This window comes from Seriola lalandi, unplaced genomic scaffold, assembly GCF_002814215.2.
Source record: "Seriola lalandi dorsalis isolate HSWRI2012SDOR001 ecotype SW California unplaced genomic scaffold, Sedor1 jcf7180002054954, whole genome shotgun sequence".
Lineage (NCBI taxonomy): Eukaryota > Metazoa > Chordata > Actinopteri > Carangiformes > Carangidae > Seriola > Seriola lalandi.
Genome location: NW_019525505.1, coordinates 299,652 through 321,918, shown reverse-complemented (window position 1 = coordinate 321,918; position 22,267 = coordinate 299,652). Strand labels below are relative to the sequence as shown.

The 22,267-nt window shown below is 43.4% G+C and overlaps 1 protein-coding gene across 1 annotated transcript in view; it reads right to left on the bottom strand.

Annotated features, from left to right (window-relative positions):
- LOC111645618 (gamma-aminobutyric acid type B receptor subunit 1-like) overlaps nucleotides 1-22,267 on the bottom strand; it is a 72,841-nt gene that overhangs the window by 20,917 nt on the left and 29,657 nt on the right. The window contains exons 7-11 of the mRNA XM_023394874.2: nucleotides 21,235-21,480; nucleotides 21,079-21,142; nucleotides 12,586-12,663; nucleotides 2,673-2,823; nucleotides 1,206-1,338 (exon numbers count right to left, since the gene is read on the bottom strand). Coding sequence (XP_023250642.1) covers nucleotides 1,206-1,338; nucleotides 2,673-2,823; nucleotides 12,586-12,663; nucleotides 21,079-21,142; nucleotides 21,235-21,480 — 672 coding nt within the window. The remainder of the gene's footprint in view (nucleotides 1-1,205; nucleotides 1,339-2,672; nucleotides 2,824-12,585; nucleotides 12,664-21,078; nucleotides 21,143-21,234; nucleotides 21,481-22,267) is intronic.

The following is a 22,267-nucleotide window of genomic DNA, read 5'->3' as shown; positions in this document are numbered from 1 at the left end:
ACCCCACCCCTGCTCCACTCAGGATGCCTGTTACTGAAGCCTCCTACACCTGAGGATATTGTGTAATGATACGTGCTACAAACATGTTTACTGATCACTCATTCTTTAGAGAAGTGTCTTCATCAGGTTATCAACATCAGCTACTGAGGTCACATGTCAACAGATCCATCTCCATGACAACTGAGAGAACTCCATCTGCTAATGAAGACAATATAGGCAATATGCTTAAACGATCCAGTGGGTCTCGAGTTGGGATTGTTTTGTTAGACACTCGTTAATCTGTGATGTGCAGCTCTCATCACTGGAACCATCAGTCAAACTGACAGTGAGAATTATCAGTACGTACTGAAACTCGGTAATTAAACAGATCTTCATGTTCGAAGACTGTGGTATCTGTAAGCTCTGACGTTATCGGTTCTGATCTCTGTACTGGAGAAATTAGGAAAAAAGATTTATTATTTATTACTGCGACATAAACGTTCTCTTTCACATCTTATCTCACCAACTCTGTTTCTGATGAAGACATTCATCTATGATGCATTTTCACTGTTCCCAACACAGAGGAGACCTCTCTCTACCTCTCTCTCTCTGTGTGTCTGTGTGTGTGTGTCCTGTGACCCTGCTCTTAGTGACAGTGGAGAGAACTAAAGGTCACTCCTACTACACTACTAACATTTGTTTTACATTTCCAGCATTATCAAATCAGTCTATAACAGTGATTTGTTCAGTGCTGTTGAAGGTTATTAGTCAAGAATGTTAATAGAGCACATGTGAGAAAATAAAGTTCCTTCTGTTCTTCATTAGTTTTTTCTTTCTCTTACAAAATAACAAAAAGTACAGATAAGAGAAGTGTTAGTGTACCGGATCAATAAGAGAACCGTTAAAGAACCAGATTGATAAGAGAACCATTAAAGTACTGATCGATAAGAGAACCGTTAAATGACTGGATCAATAAGAGAACCGTTAAAGTACTGGTCAATAAGAGAACAGCTAAAGGACGGGATCGATAAGAGTTCCCTTAAAGTACTGATCAATAAGAGAACCGTTGAAGTACCGGATCCATAAGAGTAAAGTTAAAGGACCAGATCAATAAGAGTTCTGTTAAATTACCTTTCAAATCTTATATACCCGTCCCTCTTCGCCACCGGGACCTGACATTCAGTTTAATGTGTGAGACTAAAGCACGGCACCTGGACTGGACCTACCTGGCAGACCACAGGGAACTGCCTCCTGTGGACATGAAGGCCGTCGATGCCCAGAGGGAAGACAGCAGCCAGAGCCATCATGCAGCCCACCGCGGTCATGTTGTTCAGGTATGGCTGAGAGTTCTGGATGTACCTGAAGCAGAAGCACAGACACACACATATTCGCCGAGAGCGCAGTCAGCTGTTTGATTCTCTCACACCGGAGGTGACGTGTCACGTGCTTTCGCTGCTGTCACTGTAACTAAGGTTTTCACCTGCTTTCATCTGTCACACGTCGGCTCAGTTTATTCTACAGCTACAGCTCACACACCAACAGTGAACACTTCAAACACTTACACACATCCACTGACAGTCCAGCTGATATTAACGGTCGAACCAAACCAGAAAAACAAAGATTCAATCTCAGGGTCACAATGAGAAAAGACAGACTGCACAAGTGTACACACACACACACACACACACACACACACACACACATGCTCAGCAGAGTATTTGTGTCCGTCACAGGCTCTATCTCCCAGTGCACATATAAAACAGACACACAAGGCCCTCACTGTCATGTTCAGTCATCACCCAGTCCAGAATAGTATCTGTGTGTCAGGAATCCAGACTATAGTCAGTCTGGATCCAGCGGTCTGCCTCACACCATCAACATAGACACAGAGCTCTGTAATTACTCCACAGATTAGATTAGCATAATTATCACAGTGTTGGTCCTGAGACAGAGACCAAGCTTCACAGACTACAGTTCACACTGGTTTTACTAACTTGTGCCTTTTGTCCGTCAGGACCAGCCCCCTTCACATCTTTTTTACCTTGAAAGTGTTTTCATGTGGATTAAGTTCTGTATATTATATCTGATACCCCTCTCCCGCCAATTCCCCCCAGCTCTTTGCCAGTAGATGACAGTGTGTTTCTGTTTGAACTGAGAGCGAGGCTTTTAGCCAGCGCACAGACTCGTAGGTGGGTCTGTCGCGTCTCATCCACCGGTTGCTATTCCTCTGAGTGAGACGCTTCAGTCGGTAAATGTGTGTTTAAAACCTATTCACATTCTCGTCAGTTCATTCTTGAGTTTGTGACGCAACTGAAGAAATTCTCTGCAGGTGTTCCAGAGGTATCAGGCTGTGGGACGGGCGGCTTCACTTCTCGAAAACTGCTTTGTGCAACTATGTGCAGTCCACTTTTGTGTATTGTAACAATTATTTTGCAGAAAGGCATTATGGTCTATTACTGTATAATAGTTCCTATAGTATATAACTCTATGCATACAGTAGTCTTTCTCTCTGTCTGCTGTCCAGACACCCTGGACCTGCTGAGAGGTCTGGCAGTAGTTTATATTGTGTGTCATGCAGTTGTAACAAAGCACTTTCCCTGCAGTGATCAATAAAGTTTTTTTTTCCGATTCTGATTAGTGACTGAGCCGTTGTTCATATAAGAATATTGATTAGTCCGGACGAGCCTCTGCACCTGACGTTGCTGTTGTAGATGTTGAAGGTGAGGCAGATGATTCCAAGCAGGATTCCCAACCCGGCGAAGACAGACACAGTCACAAAGAGCTTCTGGGAGAGGTATCGAAACTCCTCGATAACCACCGTCTGGTCTGCAGGGGGTCCTGAGCCTGGAAAACAAGAGGATGATGATGTAAAGGATGAAGGAAGACTGTACAGAACGGAGCAGGTGATAGAGGTTAGCAGAGCAGAAAAAGCTAAATGCATCACCAGTGTTTGCTCTGACCTCTGATCTAACTCTCAGAGCGGCGCCCAGCCCTGTTCGTGTTTGTGAGTGAATCCCACACAGTGCACAGTTACATTACCAAGGTTCAGTTAACGTTCACACAGAGCTCAACTGTTCAGCTCTCGGTTCATTTCATCCACTGACCTCTACTTTGTATTATTCATGGACTATTTCCCTGTTTTACAAAGCAATGTTGATGTGATGAAGCACAAGGTCTGATCAGAGCAATGCACAGGGCTCAGGGAAATGAGACTGTACCAACTTGTGAAATACTGATATGCTCATCAGTGTGAGATAAAACATCGGCTGTGATATAAATCTATTTGAAAGTCGCTGATATCAAAGTAAGAGAGTCAAAGCTTCTGTTTCTACACGCAAAGAGGATGATGAAGCTGAGCAGGCTCTGATGAACAGTGTCCTGATGAAGACCACGTGGGCAAATGACAGCAAATCATTCCCCAGTGAAAGACCAGGAGCCGTATTACAGTAACTTCCTGTTTCATGTTATCACAGAATCAAATCCTGACTAACTTTAGGAATCCTGTCTTATCCCAGGTTAGGAAATCCTAGATACTCAGTCCAACATCGGCTGTAAACGTTTCCTAGCTGTCCTAGCAGGTCCTAACCCTAATCACCATGGTTACCAAACAGTTAAGGTAGGTTCGTTAGGAGGTTTCTGTGATCCAGCCCCAAGGTTTTATTTGAGAAATAAAGAAAAGAACCTTTATGACAAAGAGGCAAGAAGGACCGACTCAATATGAATGAATGTTTTTAAACAGAGATGCATCAGATTAATTTCAGTTAGCCTGGATAGCTAGTCCGCTACATATGTAAGTGGCTTAAATACAACCATATTGCAACTGGATATTGTACATGTTGCAGGCAGACGTGCACAGAGGTGTCAGGAGAGACAAACCAGGCAAATATTTGGGGCCTCTTAGGGGAAAAGGGGCCCCCGAACGGCCCCTCATATTGGCACATTTTGCAATGACGTCTATAAACCCCCTTAAACCTTCAATAAAAACACTACACAGCGCTGCTGCCCCTGATCATGTGCTAGCTAGCGTCTACCCATTGCCTGCATGTGAGGCATTTAGGGGACATCTGTAAATTGTAAATTGCCTGTGGCCCTCCAGGGTCTGTGATCGCCTCCGGCTGCAGCGAGGAGAGTACGCCGTGTGAGAGTAGCTGTGGGCTGATCTCAGGCTTCTCTTCACCTCTAATGAAAACAATCTCGTCTGACACCGAGCATATATATGAAATCAAAACAAGCCTCCCCTCAGCGCACAGCGATCAATTAATCCATTAGTGTGCATGTCACAGTTTCATAAATATAAACCTGCCCAGAGCAATTAAGGCAAATAACAGCTGGTAAATGCAGGAGTAAATTATAGCGTGTTAGAGTGCGAATGCCTTCGAAACACAAACAGACCAGTCACTTCTACACGGCTGCTAAAGACAGGCATATACAGGTGTATGTTTTGGGTAAATTCCATATTAAGTTGATTTTTGAAGTGAAAAGAAGTAAACACGACCGCTGCAGCAAACAGACTACTGATTAAAATGAGCCTGTCTTCAAATTATAATGCTCCGTTACTGTTTTAATTCATCAACTTAAAAAATTGTCTCGTAACAGAGCGTGAAGTGAATTCTAGTGGCAGCGCTGGACTTCCTGGTAAACTCTGAAAGCATTTGGCTGTAATTTCATTCAAGCTGCTGTTCGGAATTTTCAACAAACCAAGTTAGCACTAACGTTAGCTCCCAGCAAGCTAGCCTGGCTTTGCCTTCAGCTATACCGGCTTATGGACGCATACACAGACAGCTGCAGACACCACGGACACACGGTCATTTATTCTCTCGGAGGACAAGTTCCATACATGCACGGTAGGTGACATCCATGCAAGAAGAAGAGCTGCTTTGTCTGCTGCACTTCTTCTGTTAAAGATGACGTGTAGAGGTGGGAGGAGCATATTCGTGAGTGCAAGAACAAAGACCAGAGGAAAAAGTGTGGGTCAAACGCTGGGCCAGACAGACAGGAAGTGGATGTATTCTGTGGTCCCACCATTCCTCTGCGTTCCTTTGCTATCCTGGGGGAGACAGACAGTCACAGGGGGTGGGGGGGTCGAAGAAGACAATACCCAGGTCGTCTTAGCAGATGCAGGACCAAGCGGACAGCAGCAGATACAGCAGGGTTGTCTGGCATGGACAGGGGAGGTTGGTTATATAGTGAGAGCAGAGGTAGCCTTCACACATGGACCTCCATCACACACACTCCTGATGACAGAAACCTTGGATTTAATAACCGGTTGAACCTCCAATAACCTGAAACCAGCTCCTCCAGTAGCTGCTGTATTTGACCCCAAAAACTGTCCTCCATCGATTCATGCTGAAGCTCACACCTCCCTGTGTGTCCTGACGTACCACAAAATGAAACCAAAGAAGAAGATACTCTGTGCATGTGTGTGTATGCATACACAACCACTCTGCGTCACTCATTCACTGTCAAAGCGTTGGAGCTAAGTGAGACATCAGAACTCAAGACTCAGCTGCACCAACGCACAGACCCAGTCATATACACACACTCTTTCATTTCCACTGGCGTGTGAGTGAAATGCTGCACTGCAGTGCTCAGCTGTTGTAGAGGAGAGCGGTGCTGTAACACTGACAGTCAGAACACGGTCAAAGATGTTAACTTTGACTTATTTTTTTTTTATTATCTATTATTTATTAGTTTTTTTTATTTTTTTTACTATTTTTTATTTTATTTTATCTTAACTCCTTTTCTCCTTTTATATTTGTCAAAGCACTTTGAGCTGCGACCTGTGTATTAAAGTACTAAATACATAAAGAATTATTATTATTATTATTATTATTATTATTATTATTAACTTTAATAAATACTAAAGTGACATGGACAGCTCCTTTTTCAATGCCTTAAATGTCAGGTCAATCATTTCCACAGCACGGGTTACAGACAAACTACACACATGATCATCATATATAAATGATCATCATTTGGGAAGATGAGCACATCACAGTTCAAATCTCTTCACTCTAAGTCTGGTTTAACCTGTGTTCTTTTGTGATTATTATTTTTGATGGCGCACAAACATGTGAAGGATTACTTCATGTGTAAGTGTCTCTTCATTAGTAGACAGAGCTTTTTAATATCTTTGGTCCTTGTAGCTGATAAAGACTCATAAAGTCATAAAGTGGTTGCTGCTGCCTGAGAAGTTACACTGAATAAGTGTTAGAGGAAATGTTTAGGCCTGAATCTGAGCTTAGTGACCATGTCAGAGTGTCAGTTTTCTGGAGGAAAATGAATCGTTTAGACTGATCAAAATATTCAATAGATTAATCGATAGAAATAGCTGTTAGTGGTAGCTCTACAAACTAGTTAATTTTAATTGGTGTGAACTGAACTTTGAGCGAGCTCCTGTGAAGTATCATGTCAAGTGAACCCACGACGACATGTCATGACACCACCAGTTTGTGGACTTTAATTAAAAACAATGGGCTCAGGTGTTTTCAGGTGTGTTCACTGTGTGTTGCCCTTAAAGGCGAACTCCACTAACTTTTACTCATCAAACTCTGATCTCTGCTTGAGGCTAGAACCTCTGGGATACATAAGCTGCTACTGGAATGACACTTACAGATCTCTGAGAACACTGACACCAGTCAGGTTGCATTGTGGGTAATGTAGGCACCGGGTTTTGACAAGGCAGAGGAATGTGTGGAAAAAAGGATATTTCTGGTCCTGCTGGATCTGAGTATGACTGTGTTACAAGAATGCAGTGCTAAATGAGTGGAGTACTCCTGTGCAGCTGGATTACACACACCCTTGTGTCAATGACATGACATGACTTGTAGTGTATGATCAGCCATGGTGACACATAAAACGGAGGTGTGAAGGCCAAAATGGTATCGCCATCTTCACACACACAGCCTTACAGTTTCTGCTGCTCACAGTCCCCAGGGGAAAAATGTCTGTAAGCCGCCCACGCACAGCATACATGTACACTGACACTTCTCTGTAACTGGAGCAGCAGGTATGATGCTTGAGAAAAAGCAGAGCAGTTACACATCCTGTTATTTCACATGTATCTGCAAGTAGCAGGCAGCTGTTGGCTGATATCTTTCACCACAGATACTGCGCTCGTCTGCTAAACTGGAGCAGGAATATAAGGAGATTTGGCTTCCATTAAATTTACATTTCATTTACGACGTGGGCTCTGCGTGGCGGAGCATGTGTAAGAATAGGAGTGTGTGTGTGCTCAGTGTTGCCTACTTAGCTGTGTTTTTAAGAGCATCTGAAGCTTGAGCGGTGACAGAGGAGCCCCAGGCGATGCAGTGAGAGATCTGTGAGCCTTGGCGTGTTTGAATGAGATGTTAATAACAACCATGTTGCCATGGAGTCTTAAGGTCAGAATAGTAACAGGAGCTTCTCCTGCCTCACAAACGTGTTGCTGTGGAGGCTGCTGGTTCATGTGCAGCCGAGGATCGTATGTGTCACACTTCAGAGTTGGATGCAGAGGACGACTTTGAGAGTCTGACATCAAAAGCTCATGTTTGATATTCACACGGCAGCTATTTTTGATTCATGTCAGACTCAGGGATCACAACGCAAAAAACTGTGAGGCAGGAAGAGAAGTCTTTCAAAACAGAGGTGGATAAAAATGATCCTTTACTATCACACTTACTGTTGTTATCATCACCTAATTACAGTCAGTCTGTAGCATGAGCTTGATTTTGCTATTAGCTTATCTCAAAACCACTATTTGAACATTTGTGGTAAGTGCTAACTATAGTATAAGACAATATTGTTTTTCTGTAGATTACATCAGAAAAAGTGGGGTCATGTTACATTTGAGGAGGTGCATTTACATGAATTCATTCATTCATGGAGTGAGAACTGTCTGTCCCTGTGTTGCAGAGTGACACTTTTACATTAAAGTTCTTCTCCATGTTTTAAACTCTGTAAAAATCCTCTGCTGTGATTCATAATTTGTTGAATGTGATTTTTCAACTTAAAAAGTGAAAAAAAAAAAAAATCAAAATCTGGGTCTGAAGCTCATCTCATCTTACTTCCTGATTAAGAAACCTGGATCAGGCCTTGAGCCCCGCCCACCACCTGCCTGCTCCAGGTGGACAGGTGAAAGAGCAGAGAGTATGAAGATGGTTAGAGGAGGAAACATCAGAGAGACTCAGCCACATGTTTGAGCCTCAGTCAGACCCAGACTCAGAGGAGGAGTCTGAGACCAGAACCAGAGACTAGCAGACGGATCAGAACGGTTAGCGTAGTTAGCATCTTGTATTTGTTTATGTAGTTTGTTAGCTTGTAACTGGCAGTGGCTGACACAGTGTTAGTGGTTGTGCTAATGCTAACTCTCTCTCTGTACTGACAAGGTTTCAGGTTTCACAACGTGACAGGATTGGTTCCTTAGGTTTGTGACGTATGAAACCCTGGCTGTCTGAATCAGTCTTACAACAACAGCCAGGTGTCCGTGTGTACATGAAAACAGTTCATACTGGCTCTGAAAGTGTCTGACCAGCTGACTGGGATCCAAACTTCATTGAGGACTGGAGTCAGATTGCAGGTGCTGACCTGCGTGTATACTTGGGGGAAAGGTCATTAAAGGAGCTATTTGTACATTTTAATATTGCTACATAGCTATCGTTAGCATTAACAGCTGTTTACTTACCAGTACACAAGAAACATTGTGGGTTCAGAATCAAACTTCATTCCTTTCCTCACCAACAGCTGTCTCCAGAGGAGGAAAGATACACCAATGTTAACTCTATTAATCTTTTATTCTACTGAAGTTAGCATGCTAATCAGCTAGCCCCGGCCCATTTTGTCAGTTTCCTATAGTGACTCACTGTGGCCTCCAGTCTGTCCTGACGAACTAGCCACTCAGAGGATGTATTATAACATCTTGGATTATAAAGACAACAATGGCTGAAGCTCCTGTCAGGTGACAATCACCACCACCTGACAAGAAACCACATTCAGCAGAGAAAACTTAGAAATGGCCCCTTAAGTCACTAGAAACATTATATTATAAATCATCCTCTGGGGGCCACAAATATGTCTATAACAAATATTACATATGTAATATATCAAAAATAACCTTATGCCACACAGCTACTGTTGGAGGTTTGCAGTCTATCCATTTCAGCAATGTTTTTTCTTGCATAGAAAGTAAAGATACAAACAAGTCTTTTGAATGTATACTTTTAAGATGTGTGTTAAAAACAACAAACTTAATGAGAACAGCAAGATGTGACGAGTGTCTTCAGTGGGTTGATGCTGGGGGATCTAGGGAAGGCAGGGTCAGTATTTCTATTAATATAAGTACAGCATAGACTGGCATGGAATCAGGTACACATACTGTATCCACGCTGCCCAGACAATGAAGCCTAATGACTTTGGCAACGCCCTGACTTTTCCTCTAGCACCATGAGGTTGACACTCTTGGCTTTTAGTGAAATGTCTCGACAGCTGCAATGAAATTTCAGACATCTACGTCCCCCTCAGGATTAACTACAGAAGCTGAGAAAGACCATACTCGCAAATATTTTTTTTATCTCGTTATCTCAAGATAACAAAGCTCGTTATTCTGTGATAACAAGATATTATTCTATTTTTTGTTATCTCTGGATAACAAAAAATAATTTTCTCTGTTATTCCTTTTTTCTGTTATCTCGGGATAACGAGCGATAACGATAAAAAAATATTTGCGAGTATGGTCTTTCTCAGCTTCCGTAACGAACTGTAATCACTTCAGTGATGCTCTGACTTTTCATCATCATCCAGTCAAAATTTCAATTTATCAAACAAGCTAAACTGATGTAGTGAACATGGTTAACCTCAACATGTTAGCATGCAGATGTTAGCATCCAATTCAAAACGCAGCTGAGCCTAAGTGACTGCAGACTCTCATTCCTTTTTCCTTGAAAGACAACAACATCATTGTTGCAGCAGCTCAGGTAACAAAGGTGTGTGTGGCACAAACACACATCATGTACATTCTTAAGGACGATGTCTTTCTCAACTCGTTTACAATTGTAACGTCTGTGGAAAAGTACAGAGGCAGAACCATAAGATTAGACACTTGTGCATGTGAGTGGGTGTAAGTGTTAGCTGAAGGCATATACAGGGTACATGAGCGTGTGTGCGTGTGTGTGCGTGTGTGTGTGTGTGTGTGTGTATCTGTCTGTCTGTAAGCGAGTGTCCTTTGGGAGAATGTGTTCTCCAACACTAATACCTCTCCCTGCCCTTGATGGTGGAATCGGGACAGTATGTTACCATGGCGACTGGCCCCCATAATGGTTACCACGGCAATACGAGAGAGAGAGAGGCAGCGATGCAGCAGTGGTTGTCAAGGAGACCAAAAGAATGAGCAGCAGGGATGAGATTGTGAATAAATAGTGGGAAATAAAAAGTGAAATAGAGAAGGAGAGAAGAAGAGCGAGGTCAGAAAGAAACAGAGGAGAAGTTAAAGAGGAGAGAGAGGAAGAAGAGGAGGGGAAGTAGTGATTGTAGAAGATGGAGGAACTAATATGTTTTGAAGTGAACCCAGAGCTGTGACACATCAGCATGTAGCAACCAATCCACAACCAAATCCTGTTCAGGCTTAATTCTGCCACGTCACCATCCTGGTTTTTGGTGCTCGCCGGCAGGACGGACGCTGTTGACCAACCACACCGGCAGGATGGAAGGAGGACATGTTGATGAATGCCTCTGGGTGACTGGCTGTCATGCACATTAAACTACAGTACAACTCAGCTTGTCCGCTGTCTGAAAGCATCTGCTGACTTCCAGATATCAGTCCAGATGGTCCCCGGCACGGCCGCAGGGTCAAACACCAAAACCACAGGAGGCTGACGCGTCCTCCAGCCCTCCCTCAGGTCTTGTCACACCAGAGCCAGAGGCCACTTGAATGACCTTGCTGTCTGTTGGCTTGGTAACACAAACTCTTTTCTGGCACACAGCCATCATCGTCTCAGTGCTCCCATCTTTACAGTGAGAGCAGACGAGAGGGACGTCAAACACATTACAACTTGCCTTCTCAGCTGATTCTCAGTGTGTGGTAGGACATGTTGTGATCATGGAATTATAGAAAGCAACACCTACAGTATCTTTCTTTTTTTTATTTATAGAAACAACAGTAACAGTAGAAAATAGATAGGAAAGTCAGGGGAGAGAGAGGGAATGAAACTTCAGCAAAGGGCCACAGGCCAGACTCGAACCCAGTCCGCTGCAGTTAGGACTCAGCCTTAGCACATAGTACACACTCTACCTGGTGAACTACCATGGCGCCTCCGCTGCATCAGAGCCAAAGTAACGCATTTAAAAATGATTTTATGGTTAAAAAAATAATGATACCGATAATCGGGAAAAATGCAGAATATTGCAGCCGATAATCTGCCAGGTTGATAATCTGTCAATCCTTAATCCACACTGATTCTTAACTGAAATATCAGCGAGTATGCGAGTTCATGCACTGAACCAATACTGTGGAATTTATTAATACATTTTATAGTTTCACACCTGGATAAAATTCCTTAAAATCAGTTCTTCTTCTCTGCTCTAAAAGAGTGCAGCCACTGGCAACTACTGCTATATAGCAGCAAAGAAGAACTGTCTTCTGGTCTGTTGTGTAATGTTAGCTGTTAGCAAAACACTAATGTTACAGTGGAAAGACAGTGGAAACCTGAGCCATACAACAATAACAACAATCACATCACAGCTGTTAAATGTTTTTTTTTAACATAGTTGTATCAGATCGGTACTCAAAGTCAGGACAGGAGTCAGAACATCTCTAATGAGTCTTTAAAATACCGTCAGTTCTCAAGCAAAAGCACAAATTCAGGCAATCTCACTATGTGGCATCAGCCTGTCGCACTCACCGCTCTACAGAGAACATGTTCTCCTTTTAATTGACAGACAGTCCAACAAACAAGCAAACACAATAAACAAGTGAAGGTCAGTCCACTCTCACCGCCCCCTCTCCGCCACCGCATCGTTTTCCATTTCACAGACTTGCAACATCCTCGACAGTTTTCAGAGCATTAGCCACTGTTAGATCTGCATCTCGACAGTGCTCAGGGAGGCAGAACTGATGTGGACGCACACACAGCTCCCCTGTGTACTGATTAGGGAACACAATTTCATTCCTCAAAGTCAAGGTCATGGGGCCCAGTCCCATTACGCCGCCACCCTGATTGCTTTTCTCCTGTTTTGTTTAGTCTGTCAACTAGCATCTTCTGTTTATTGCATTGCTGTTGTGGCTTTGAACTGGTTCTCATGTTCAATTAGCAAATGGAATGAAACTGTTGCTGCGCAGCACATTGGCCTGTAACAGAGCTTAACTCTGTCTCCGCTCGCTGCTGAATCACTCGGATGTCTGGTGAGCTGTGAAACGTTAAAATAAAAGCCCAGTGACTGATTGATGAACATCTGCAGCCAACCTCGTATGAAGAGAGTGGGAAGGAGAGAGAGGGGAGAGACAGAGGGCAATGAAGGAGGAAGGAAGTAGGAATTAGAAGGAGAGAGGATCAGAGAAAACAGGAGATTAGAAGGTGGAAAGAGACAGTGATGAAGAGAAAAATAAAGAGGATGAGGAAGATGAATGTCCCTCACCTATCCACTTGTCATTCCCATACCAGGACAGATTGCCTTTAGTGCTGTCGTAGTATCCAATCTTCTTATAGCTCCCTCCTGTGAGAGAGAGAGAGAGAGAGAGAGAGAGAGAGAGAGAGAGAGAGAGAGGGTCACTCTGGACTCCGATGTATCTTCTGTTTACTCCTACCGTCTACTCTCCAGAGTTTCCTAACCATAAAACTAAGACTTTTGGAAACTCTGTTGGACCCGTTTTAGTACACCAGCTCGCACATGCCCAGTGTACACGAATGGTCATGTGATATTAGATTAGATTAGATTAGATTAACTTTATTTATCCCACAACTGGGAAATTCATTTACCACAGCAGAAAAATAAACATCTATAGAATAAACATCTTTGGAAATATACAACAAAAATAAACCAAATATACACTAATAAATACAATATACACAATACACACGATATGTACATGAAAAGTGCAAGTTTGCACATGGTCAGGAAGAGCAGGAGTTGTGGAGTCTGACAGCTGCTGGAATGAAGGACCTGTATATGGATATGTGTTTTCAGGTAAGTTAGTATGGATGGAGATCATTAACGATACATGTAACCTGGTTTCTTTGAGTAACAAAAGTTCAAAAGTCAGCTGCACGACTACTAACTATAACTATAACTACAACTAAAGCTGGATTTACTACACTTCAAAATCCTTCCAATGACTTTAAATCCTTGGTGCCACCATGTATCAGTGAGGTACTGACCCCATATTAGGGACTTTAAGCAGCGATGTTGAAGTGATGGCTACGGCACCATGTGTTGGAATGTACACAGGTGCCGTACCCATCACTTCAACCTTCGCTTCTTAAAGTCCCTAATATGGCATCAGTACCTCACTGATAGAAATCAAAGATGACTAAACAACATTTAACTCTAACAACAGCTACTTTACTTCTTCAGGAAACCAAGGTCGCTCTGAACATTGCTACAACATGTCTCTTAAAATGACCTGAGAGCTGTTGATCTTTGCTTTAGAGACAATTCAAAATCAGATGTGGAGTTTGTATAAATCCGTCTGTTACTTCAGCACCATGGATAGCGTCAACACACAGCAGTCAGCCTGACGCAGTAGTCAGGTTGTGGGCTGGAGAGGGAGGATGGAGGTTAAAAACAGTTTGTGTGTTTTGGTCTTTTTGTTAACAAAGGGGGTAACATCCCTACCCCCCCAAGATCACCTCCTGGAACATGAGCCTGGCTCACTACTTACTGTGGTCGCCTCTCAGTATCTTGTGTTGTGAGTACTGCTGGCAGCGGCTGACATGTCTATGAATTAACTTCGCAGGTATCTTTAACAAATAAACTCATAATCCATAAAACTACTAACAGTATAACTGTTAGAAAAGGGTCAACAACTGTTGGGCTGCAACAGTAGGAAGCTTCGATACAGAATCTATGTCATCACATCACGCTGTTGCCATCCCTTCAACCGTTGCTGCTTAAAGACCCTATTGACCCACTCGGCCTCTCAAAACATTAGAACAAGACTCATGGTGACCAAGCTTTTGATCTCTCTGGTGTCAGGTCAGTAAACTCTGTTCAGTCTCATCTCAAGATCAACCCATTCTCAAGGGCATCTTATTGATGCTTCCTGTCCGGATTGATTCTCTTTGTTTGATTCTTCTAATAATCTGTAGAAATCAGCTCACTCTCAGAAAGAACGTAAATCAGGGTACATCCCAAAATGCTGAACTATCCATTTATGCTTCTTGAGGTCCACACTGATCGCTTTCACAGGACACCAGCTTCCCTAGTACCGCGACTCAGATTCCAGTTGAAGCTCTGGTTCACTTCAAATACAAATATCACTTTGACATTCATGTCTTTCTATTTTCCTCTGAGAAACCATGACAGACAGATGCCCTGGGCCCTTGTCCTTCCACTCCAAGAGCCAGTACGCTTTATAAGATATTTCATTAATGAAATCCAAGCCAGAGGGATGCCCGCAAGCTTCTTTAAATTAAAAAAAAAAACTGCCCATGTGAGAAACTGCCCTGTCATCAGCTGTAGCACATTCCTGTGGTTTGCTATAATAACACTTTATATCCCAGTGCAGTAGCACAAGGAGGTACAGAGCAGGGGCATCAAACCACCGCCCACTGGTCTCCACTCCTAATTGTTAGGGAATCATTAGGCCTGATTCCTCCAGTCGACTAACATAACTCTACTAACAGCCCATTTCACCTGCATGGTACTGGCTCCACTCGACTCCAGTCGCCTTCTCTGGTTTTCCATCAGTCAGAAGGTATCACCTCTGCCAAGGTCCCAAGTCAGGACTGATGAGACTGGGGTTGGACTGTAAAACGACATCAGCTCTGTGTGTGGAGTAAACAGGTGTCTGCACGTCGACATGAAAACATCCTCCCACAGGTGGAGCAGGGTGGAGGGAGCATCAGGATCTGGATCTCTGCTGCCTCTGGACTTAGACCTGCTCCACATCAAGTTTATCAAGGTCTCTTCCAGGATCATGTCACGGTGTCTGTCCACCTGCTGAAGCTCAGTACAAGACAATGACCCTAAACATCAGAGTAAATCCACCTTCTGGAGTGGTCCAGTCAGATCCCAGACCTGGATCCAGTAGAGAAGCTGTGGACTGAGCTCAAAGCTCCTCACAGCAGTTGTGGTCATGAAAAGCTCCTTGAAGATGTTCATGCTCACTTGCCAGGTTGGATGGTGATTGGACTGTAAAATGAAACAGGACTCCAACACCTTCATCTCATCTGACTGGTCTTCTGCACAGTCCAAACCAAGGAAAGCAGTTGCCCACCACTCAAGAGACTTGGCTTCAAGTTCCCAGTCTCACATACAAGACAAAAAGCTGTAACTAAGAACATTACTGCTGTTCCACTCATGTGTCCCAGTCACAGCAGCTATACACCCCGTGGAGGCACACCTGTCTTTCACAGGTACTTCCAGATCATTAGTTAGTTGGGAGACCTGGGGTGTTAGGAGGCAGTGTGATCCTCCTCATGGACTTCCTTTCCCAGTAAGAAGAAGCTGGTGAGGACATCTATGTCAGAAGAACAGTGGACGCTTGCAGAACGCTGGACCCATTTTCCAGTACAATTCCAAATGAGGAAAAGATTAGTCTGGTCAAGACAAATCTCCACATCAACAAGTACTGACATGTCATTCCTGGATCCTGGATTGAATTGTTACAGTGGAGTCTACTGCAGGATTCAAATCCAGAACACACCAGGCGGGTGTATTCACCAAAACATAGAAGCAAAAATCCTTCACCCAAATGGTACTAATAATAATGACGATAATAATGATGATGACAAATTGGCTGAAACACTGTTACAGCACTTTTTCTTTTCCTTTGTCATTTATCAGCTGCAAACAAACGACTGACTCTGACATTGATCTGATTCACAGTCTCCCTCGTCAGTGTTCACACAGTTTCCTGTTATTTCATCCCTGTTTCTGTATTTAGATATTATAAATATACCAGACTGTTGTTCGTTGTTCCTGGAGATTTAAAGATTTCAAACAAATGAAGTGAACATGTACGTGTTCCTGCAGAGGAAGGATTTTTTACAGGATGCACAATATGGTAGATGTAGGGTCAGTCTATGGCTGAGTAAAATGATCTGAAGTATCTGAACAGCAGCAATGATCAGAGCTGGTCCACCTCTCTAACCGATTCCTATCTTAGCTCTGTTAGCACTGCAAACACCAGAGCTTCTTTAAAGGTGCAATGTGTAAGATCTGGCCAGAATTTCAGTTTAAAATGTTCAAAAAATGAACTAACACCATCGATAGTATGTGAAGGAGCCACAGTGATGATGTCATGACCAAGACCACCATCTATTGTATTTCAGAGATATCAACTGAAATGAGCATGCTAACCAACTAGCTGCGTCCCGCACCATGTTGTAATACCACTTAGACACACTAGATGCTGTATGAGTCAGTGTAGTGTCTAGTCTGCCCTCAGTCCCACAAAGGAGAAGAAGAGCTTCCTCCTGAGACTGAAGTTAAGCTACAGTTCCCGTCTAAAAAAAAGCTCCCGACTAGCATCACGGAAACGCACAGATGTTTGAAGCGCATAGAAAGCGATCTTTATCTCCATCCCGAAGAACCACTCTGACAAGAAACCACAAAGAAAACACAAAATATATATACAGTATATATATATATTATAAATGCTAGTGTAAGTGCAGTCAGATTCTTATTAAACTCACATTTTTTCTTTCACCTAATGATGTTTGACATAGGTCGGTGGTTAGAGAGGAGATTATTTCGAATTTTGGACCACAGCCTATATCTGGGCTCTTCCTTCTCCCGTCAGTTATGTGATTTCTTGAGAGTTGCTCTTAAGAGTGACTCAGGGCTGCAATGGAAAAGTCAAAATAATCTCCTCTCTAATCACTCCTCAGCCTCGATGGAAAACATCAGGAGGTGAAGGAAAGAAGAGAATTGTGTGTGTCATTTCTCCTTTCCTTTCGTAAAGGAAGCTCCAGTGTTTCTATGCTAAAGGAGACGAGATGGGAAACTCCTTTCCTTATCATTTAGAGAAGTGCACCAGTTCTTATGGCTGCTGCTCAGATACTTCAACTCATTTCACTCAGTTTGAACCTTCCTTTTCGAGCGCAGCCCTACACCTGGCTGTTGGTGGGAGGAAGTCACTAATAGAGGTGTGTCATTGCTCACACACACAACAACTGTTAGACTGTCAGTCTCACTGAGGTTTGATAAATCCAGGTCCTAGTCTTGATTGTTTCAGACCTTTCCAACATCAGAGGAATAAAACTCAGAGGAAATGATGCTGCATGTGTAGAACAAACCCAACGCCTTGTTGGAAAGCAAACGTGCATATAATTATATATTTGTTATGTTGGATTCCTGGGTTGCTCATCGAGAATGTCTTCTGTCCATTGAATTGGTGGCAGCCTGCACACAGAGCGTGAACGCTGGCTTTCTATAAAGAGCCGCAGTCTCTTCAATAATACAGGAAGTGAAACAACAACTTCCTGGAAAACAGTACATCTTAAGTGGTGAGCTCATGCTGCCCTGGTGGGTGTTACCTAAAGGTCCAACTAATGAAGTCATCATGTTTTTTTGATGTTCTTTTTTTAACTGGTATTTTTTTATTTATCTATTTTTAATTATATCTACTCTTACTTTGCCCTCAATGATTTTCAGGTTTAAATAACGTCTTAGTAATACTTATTAAAATGAAAATAGCAAACTAAACTTCAAATTTTATTGTAAGCCCAGAAGATGTTGTATTGAAGGACGATGTCTCAGCGTCCTGACAAAGTTATCCAAAACCAGCTGGCTCTCCTGGAGGCCGTGAAGGATGTAGCGACAGGCATGAAAGACGTTAATAAAACAGTGAAACCATTATTCAATATCTATACAACTAATAAATAATTACATGTTTTGAAGTGTTGTGTGTTCAATTTGCTTGAGAAAGATGTAGATATGCTCCAGAAACACTGCGCTAGCCTGCAGCTGCATTAGTGGCTTCAATGTAGGATCATGTTTAAGTGTCAAACATGGAGAAGCCTGGGATTTCATAACGGCAGCATTCAGTCTGACATTGTAAAATTCGGCATTTAAACCGAAGATCAGAGACGCTGCATTTAATCATGGTGAGTCTGAACAGAAAACATTGACGAATCCTGGATTTGTGCGTAAGACTTTGGTACACACTGTTTGTGAATGAGGCCCGCTGTGACTGAAATGCAGTTGGAGGTGGTCTGGTTCACACTGTGGCCCAGAGCTCATGACCACAGGTGAGGGTCGGAAGGAAGATTGACCGGTAAAACGAAAGCTTTGCCTTCAGTCTCAGCTCCCTCTTCACCACAACGGACCGGTACAACACCCGCTTCACTGCTGGCGCCGCACTAATCCACCTGTGGATCTCCCGCTCCATTCTACCCTCACTCATCAACAACATCCCAAGATACTGTATTTCAACTCCCTCACTTGGGGCAGAAACTCCTCCCACTGGAAGTTTTTCAAGCACGTCTACAAAACCAACTGGCGGCAGGCCTCGGGGTAGACCCACAACTCGCTGAAGAGATTATACTATATATCTCATCTGGTCTGGGAACGCCTCGAGATCCCTCAGGAGCAGCTGTAAAACGTTACTGGGGAGAGGGATGTCTGGACTACTTTGCTCGACCTGCTGCCACCGAAACCCGACCTCAGATGAGCGGAAGAAAATAGATACATGTTCATATTCAGTCTGGAAAAGACGTTGTGGTGAGGAGAAGTTTGGAGTTGGTGTCACAAGTGTAGCCACTTCCACAAACACTACCACAGAGCAGCTGGAGCTGATCAGTCACTGTACTTGTGGCTCCAGACCCTCTCTCCACAGAAACCAACAGCAGCAGAGAGGAACACAAACTTCCTCTTCTTCCTGTCCTTTTCCAAGCCTGAGTAACAAGTATTTACTGCTACAACTGTGGAGCTGAAGACTTTACCAAAGCCAATCAATGTTTATGTTGAGAAGCCGACAAGAGGCTTGAATGAGCATTTTATTTCCATGTCTATCTTTCCACTTAGCTCAGACTCGACCAAAGAACCGCCCAGGGCCAACACAGCTCCAATTATCATCAAACAAACCGCGGCTCATCGTTGACCCTCCCCTCGTGGGTCGACGGAGGCCGGCACCAACAAAGACAATTGGCAAAACAAGCTAAATTTTTAATCAGACCCAAGAACACAGAGAGCCTCCCAACAGCGACAGATCTCAACGCTGTCAGAGGAACACAGAGCACAGACAGAGTGAATAGGAGAACACAGGCTCAGTGATCAAAAGGCAGCCAGCCGGGCGCAGCCCCACACCACCACAGATAAGACTCAGTGATGCAACCGTCCAACGTGAGAGCTCATTCAGAGTAATAATGTGATTACTGTAGAGCAGAGGCTGCTGCTTTCCTGTGGCTGGAGACTGAACAATACAGACACTGTTAGCCTCTGTTTCCTGAGACAGTAAATCTGTTATATCAACTCATCCTGATGGCAGTGTCAGGTTATAGTGTCCGTGATACCTGAGTGAATATGATTGGATATTACTAGCTACAGTGCTGTGAATGAGCCACTCATTGTAAAGCAAACTGCACATAGCTGGAGCCAGCTTTATACGCTTCATTTCATTCTCTCTACATCAGGGGGCGCAGAGCAAGTTTGGGCCTCGGGCCAGTTTTGCCAACCACTGCTCTTCAGTGTCTGTGCTCCAGTTAGTAAAAGCCAAAAGATCATTTTAACAAGGGCTGAACGATGCGCAAAAAAAAAAAAATCATATTACGATTAGTTAAGCAGATGTTGCTATTGCAATATGAGTCAGATTTCCATGTGAATGGTCGTTTTTCATTCAATTTTCACTGAAAAAAATATAAAAAATGATGATGATGTGATTTTTGCTGGGGATTCTACCAAACAAGCATGGCAGGCCAGAGCATCTCTGTAGCACCACAATACTTATCGGGGTCTTTAAACAGCGACGGCGACGGTGACAGTGTGATGCAGTGATGTAAATTCTGTTTTAAAACTTCCTACCGTCACAGCCCAACTGTCTGTCTGCTGTACCCTGTGATACGTTAAAGAGTCAGCTGGTGTTTTTGTCATATTTGACACTGTCATTTTGTTTATACTCAGTTATACTGTTAGTATTTGTTAAAGATACCTGCTAATTTGACAGATTTTTCCAGTTAAGTTGTTGCCGGCAGCGCTCAAGATGCTGAGACACGACCAGGGTAAGTAGTGAGCCAGGCTCATGTTCCAGGAGGTGATCTTGGGGGGGTAGGGATGTTACCCCCTTTGTTAACAAAAAGACCAAATGTACAAACTGTTGTTAACCTCCATCCTCCCTCTCCAGCCCACAACCTGACTGTGCTGTGTGTTGATGAAACCATGACGCTGTCCGTGGTGCTGAAGTGACAGACGGATTTGGAGGAGGTTGACGGTTTAAACCACTATTGTTGGTGAATCTTAAAATTTCTGATTTAATGGTAAATCAATTCATGGTGCACTTTTCGAAAAAAAAAAAAGACTTTCCTGGATTTCCCCATTGTGAGTCACTTCAGTAGTGAGGATCAGGCGACTTTACTGAAACAGCAGATTGTGCTCTGTGTCGCAGAAACTAACTCAGCTGCGACGTGGCAGTGGCTTTTAGGAAATTCTCCAACTATCAATAAAATATTCAAGGAGCTGTTAACTTTTTTATACAGAAGCTCCGTTTTTCTACACTTCTTATGTCACATGCAAAAAAAAGATAGTGTGGCCACATGAAATATAAAACAGTGTGTTATTTCTCCTCACACACATACACACACACACACACACACACACACACACACACACACACACACACACACACACACACACACACAGACACAATATATTCACAGTCTGAGGGAAAGGACCAGATCAGTGCAGATTATAGCTGATCAGCTGATTATTAATAAGAAATCCATTTTACAGTGGGGGTGTGCTATGGCCTACCTTGAAGCTGTTCAATAAGAGTCCAGGCCATTCGAGAACCTTGAGCATCAAATACAACGTGACCCTGAAAGAGAAACACAGAGTTTTAATGTATTAACCCCCCCCCTCCATCCTTCCCACTGGCCCCTCTCTGACTCCTCTGGCTTTTCCACTTACTGAGACTCCTTCGAAGGAGCTGGTGTTCATGGCTCGGTAGATCTCCGCGGTGATATCTCGGTTGTTGTAGTTGAAGTCTTCTAGCCGGTGACCCTTGGCCTTTAGGGGCCCCACAGTCTTGTTGAGAGCCAGGGCCAGGGCCCACACAGCGTCATAGGCCAGCGGCGCCTCCTGGAAGCCGCCCGTCTCCTCTGGATTTTTGCCCCCGAGTTTAGACATCAGCTGGGCGAGAAACTCCTGAGAGGTCTGGGGAGGAGAGGACATGACGAGGGGGTGGTTACACATGGATGAAGATCTGGATCTGGATCAGCTGGTCTGAATGTGTCGACGGCACATCAGAACATTCACAGTTGCTACTGATATTAATGGAATCAGAGGTGAGTTGTTGTCCTTCCTGAGACTGAATAGGAACCTTCATGAATATCTCAAAAGCTACTGGGGCAGGTCTGTTTATTCACTTACTCTCCTTTTGTGTAATCTTTGTGGATTGGACCATCAGTTCTATCAGTCATGATAATATTCACTAACTCAGCAGTATCACTAAAAATACTGCAGGTCCAATAATTCGACAAACATGAGAAGTCAGACAGTTAGGCAGGTTGTAAAAAAAAAAAAGAGGCTCAAGAAGTAAGTAAGAAGTAATTATTCAAATGTGAATTACATTGCACACTCAAAGCTGTTCATGATATTTGTACAGACATCGACAGGAGTTGCTATTGTAGCTTGAAAGAGGAGTTACAGGTGTCACAGTACCTCTGCCTTTTTCTCCTGTCAGACAACAGTCATACTCAATACTCTAGTCAACTCATACTAGCACAAGAGGATGCTTGTCACCGAGCACTTTATTAGGAACACCTGCTTATTCATGCAGTGGACACGGACTCACCAACACTGGACAGGTCTGCTCTGAATGTCTCAGTCTATCTGAGTATTGTTGCTGAACATGTTCATCCTTCATGGCCACAGTTCACCATCTTCTAATGGCTCCTTCCAGCAGGATCATGCTCAATGTCACAAACTGGCTTCATCAACA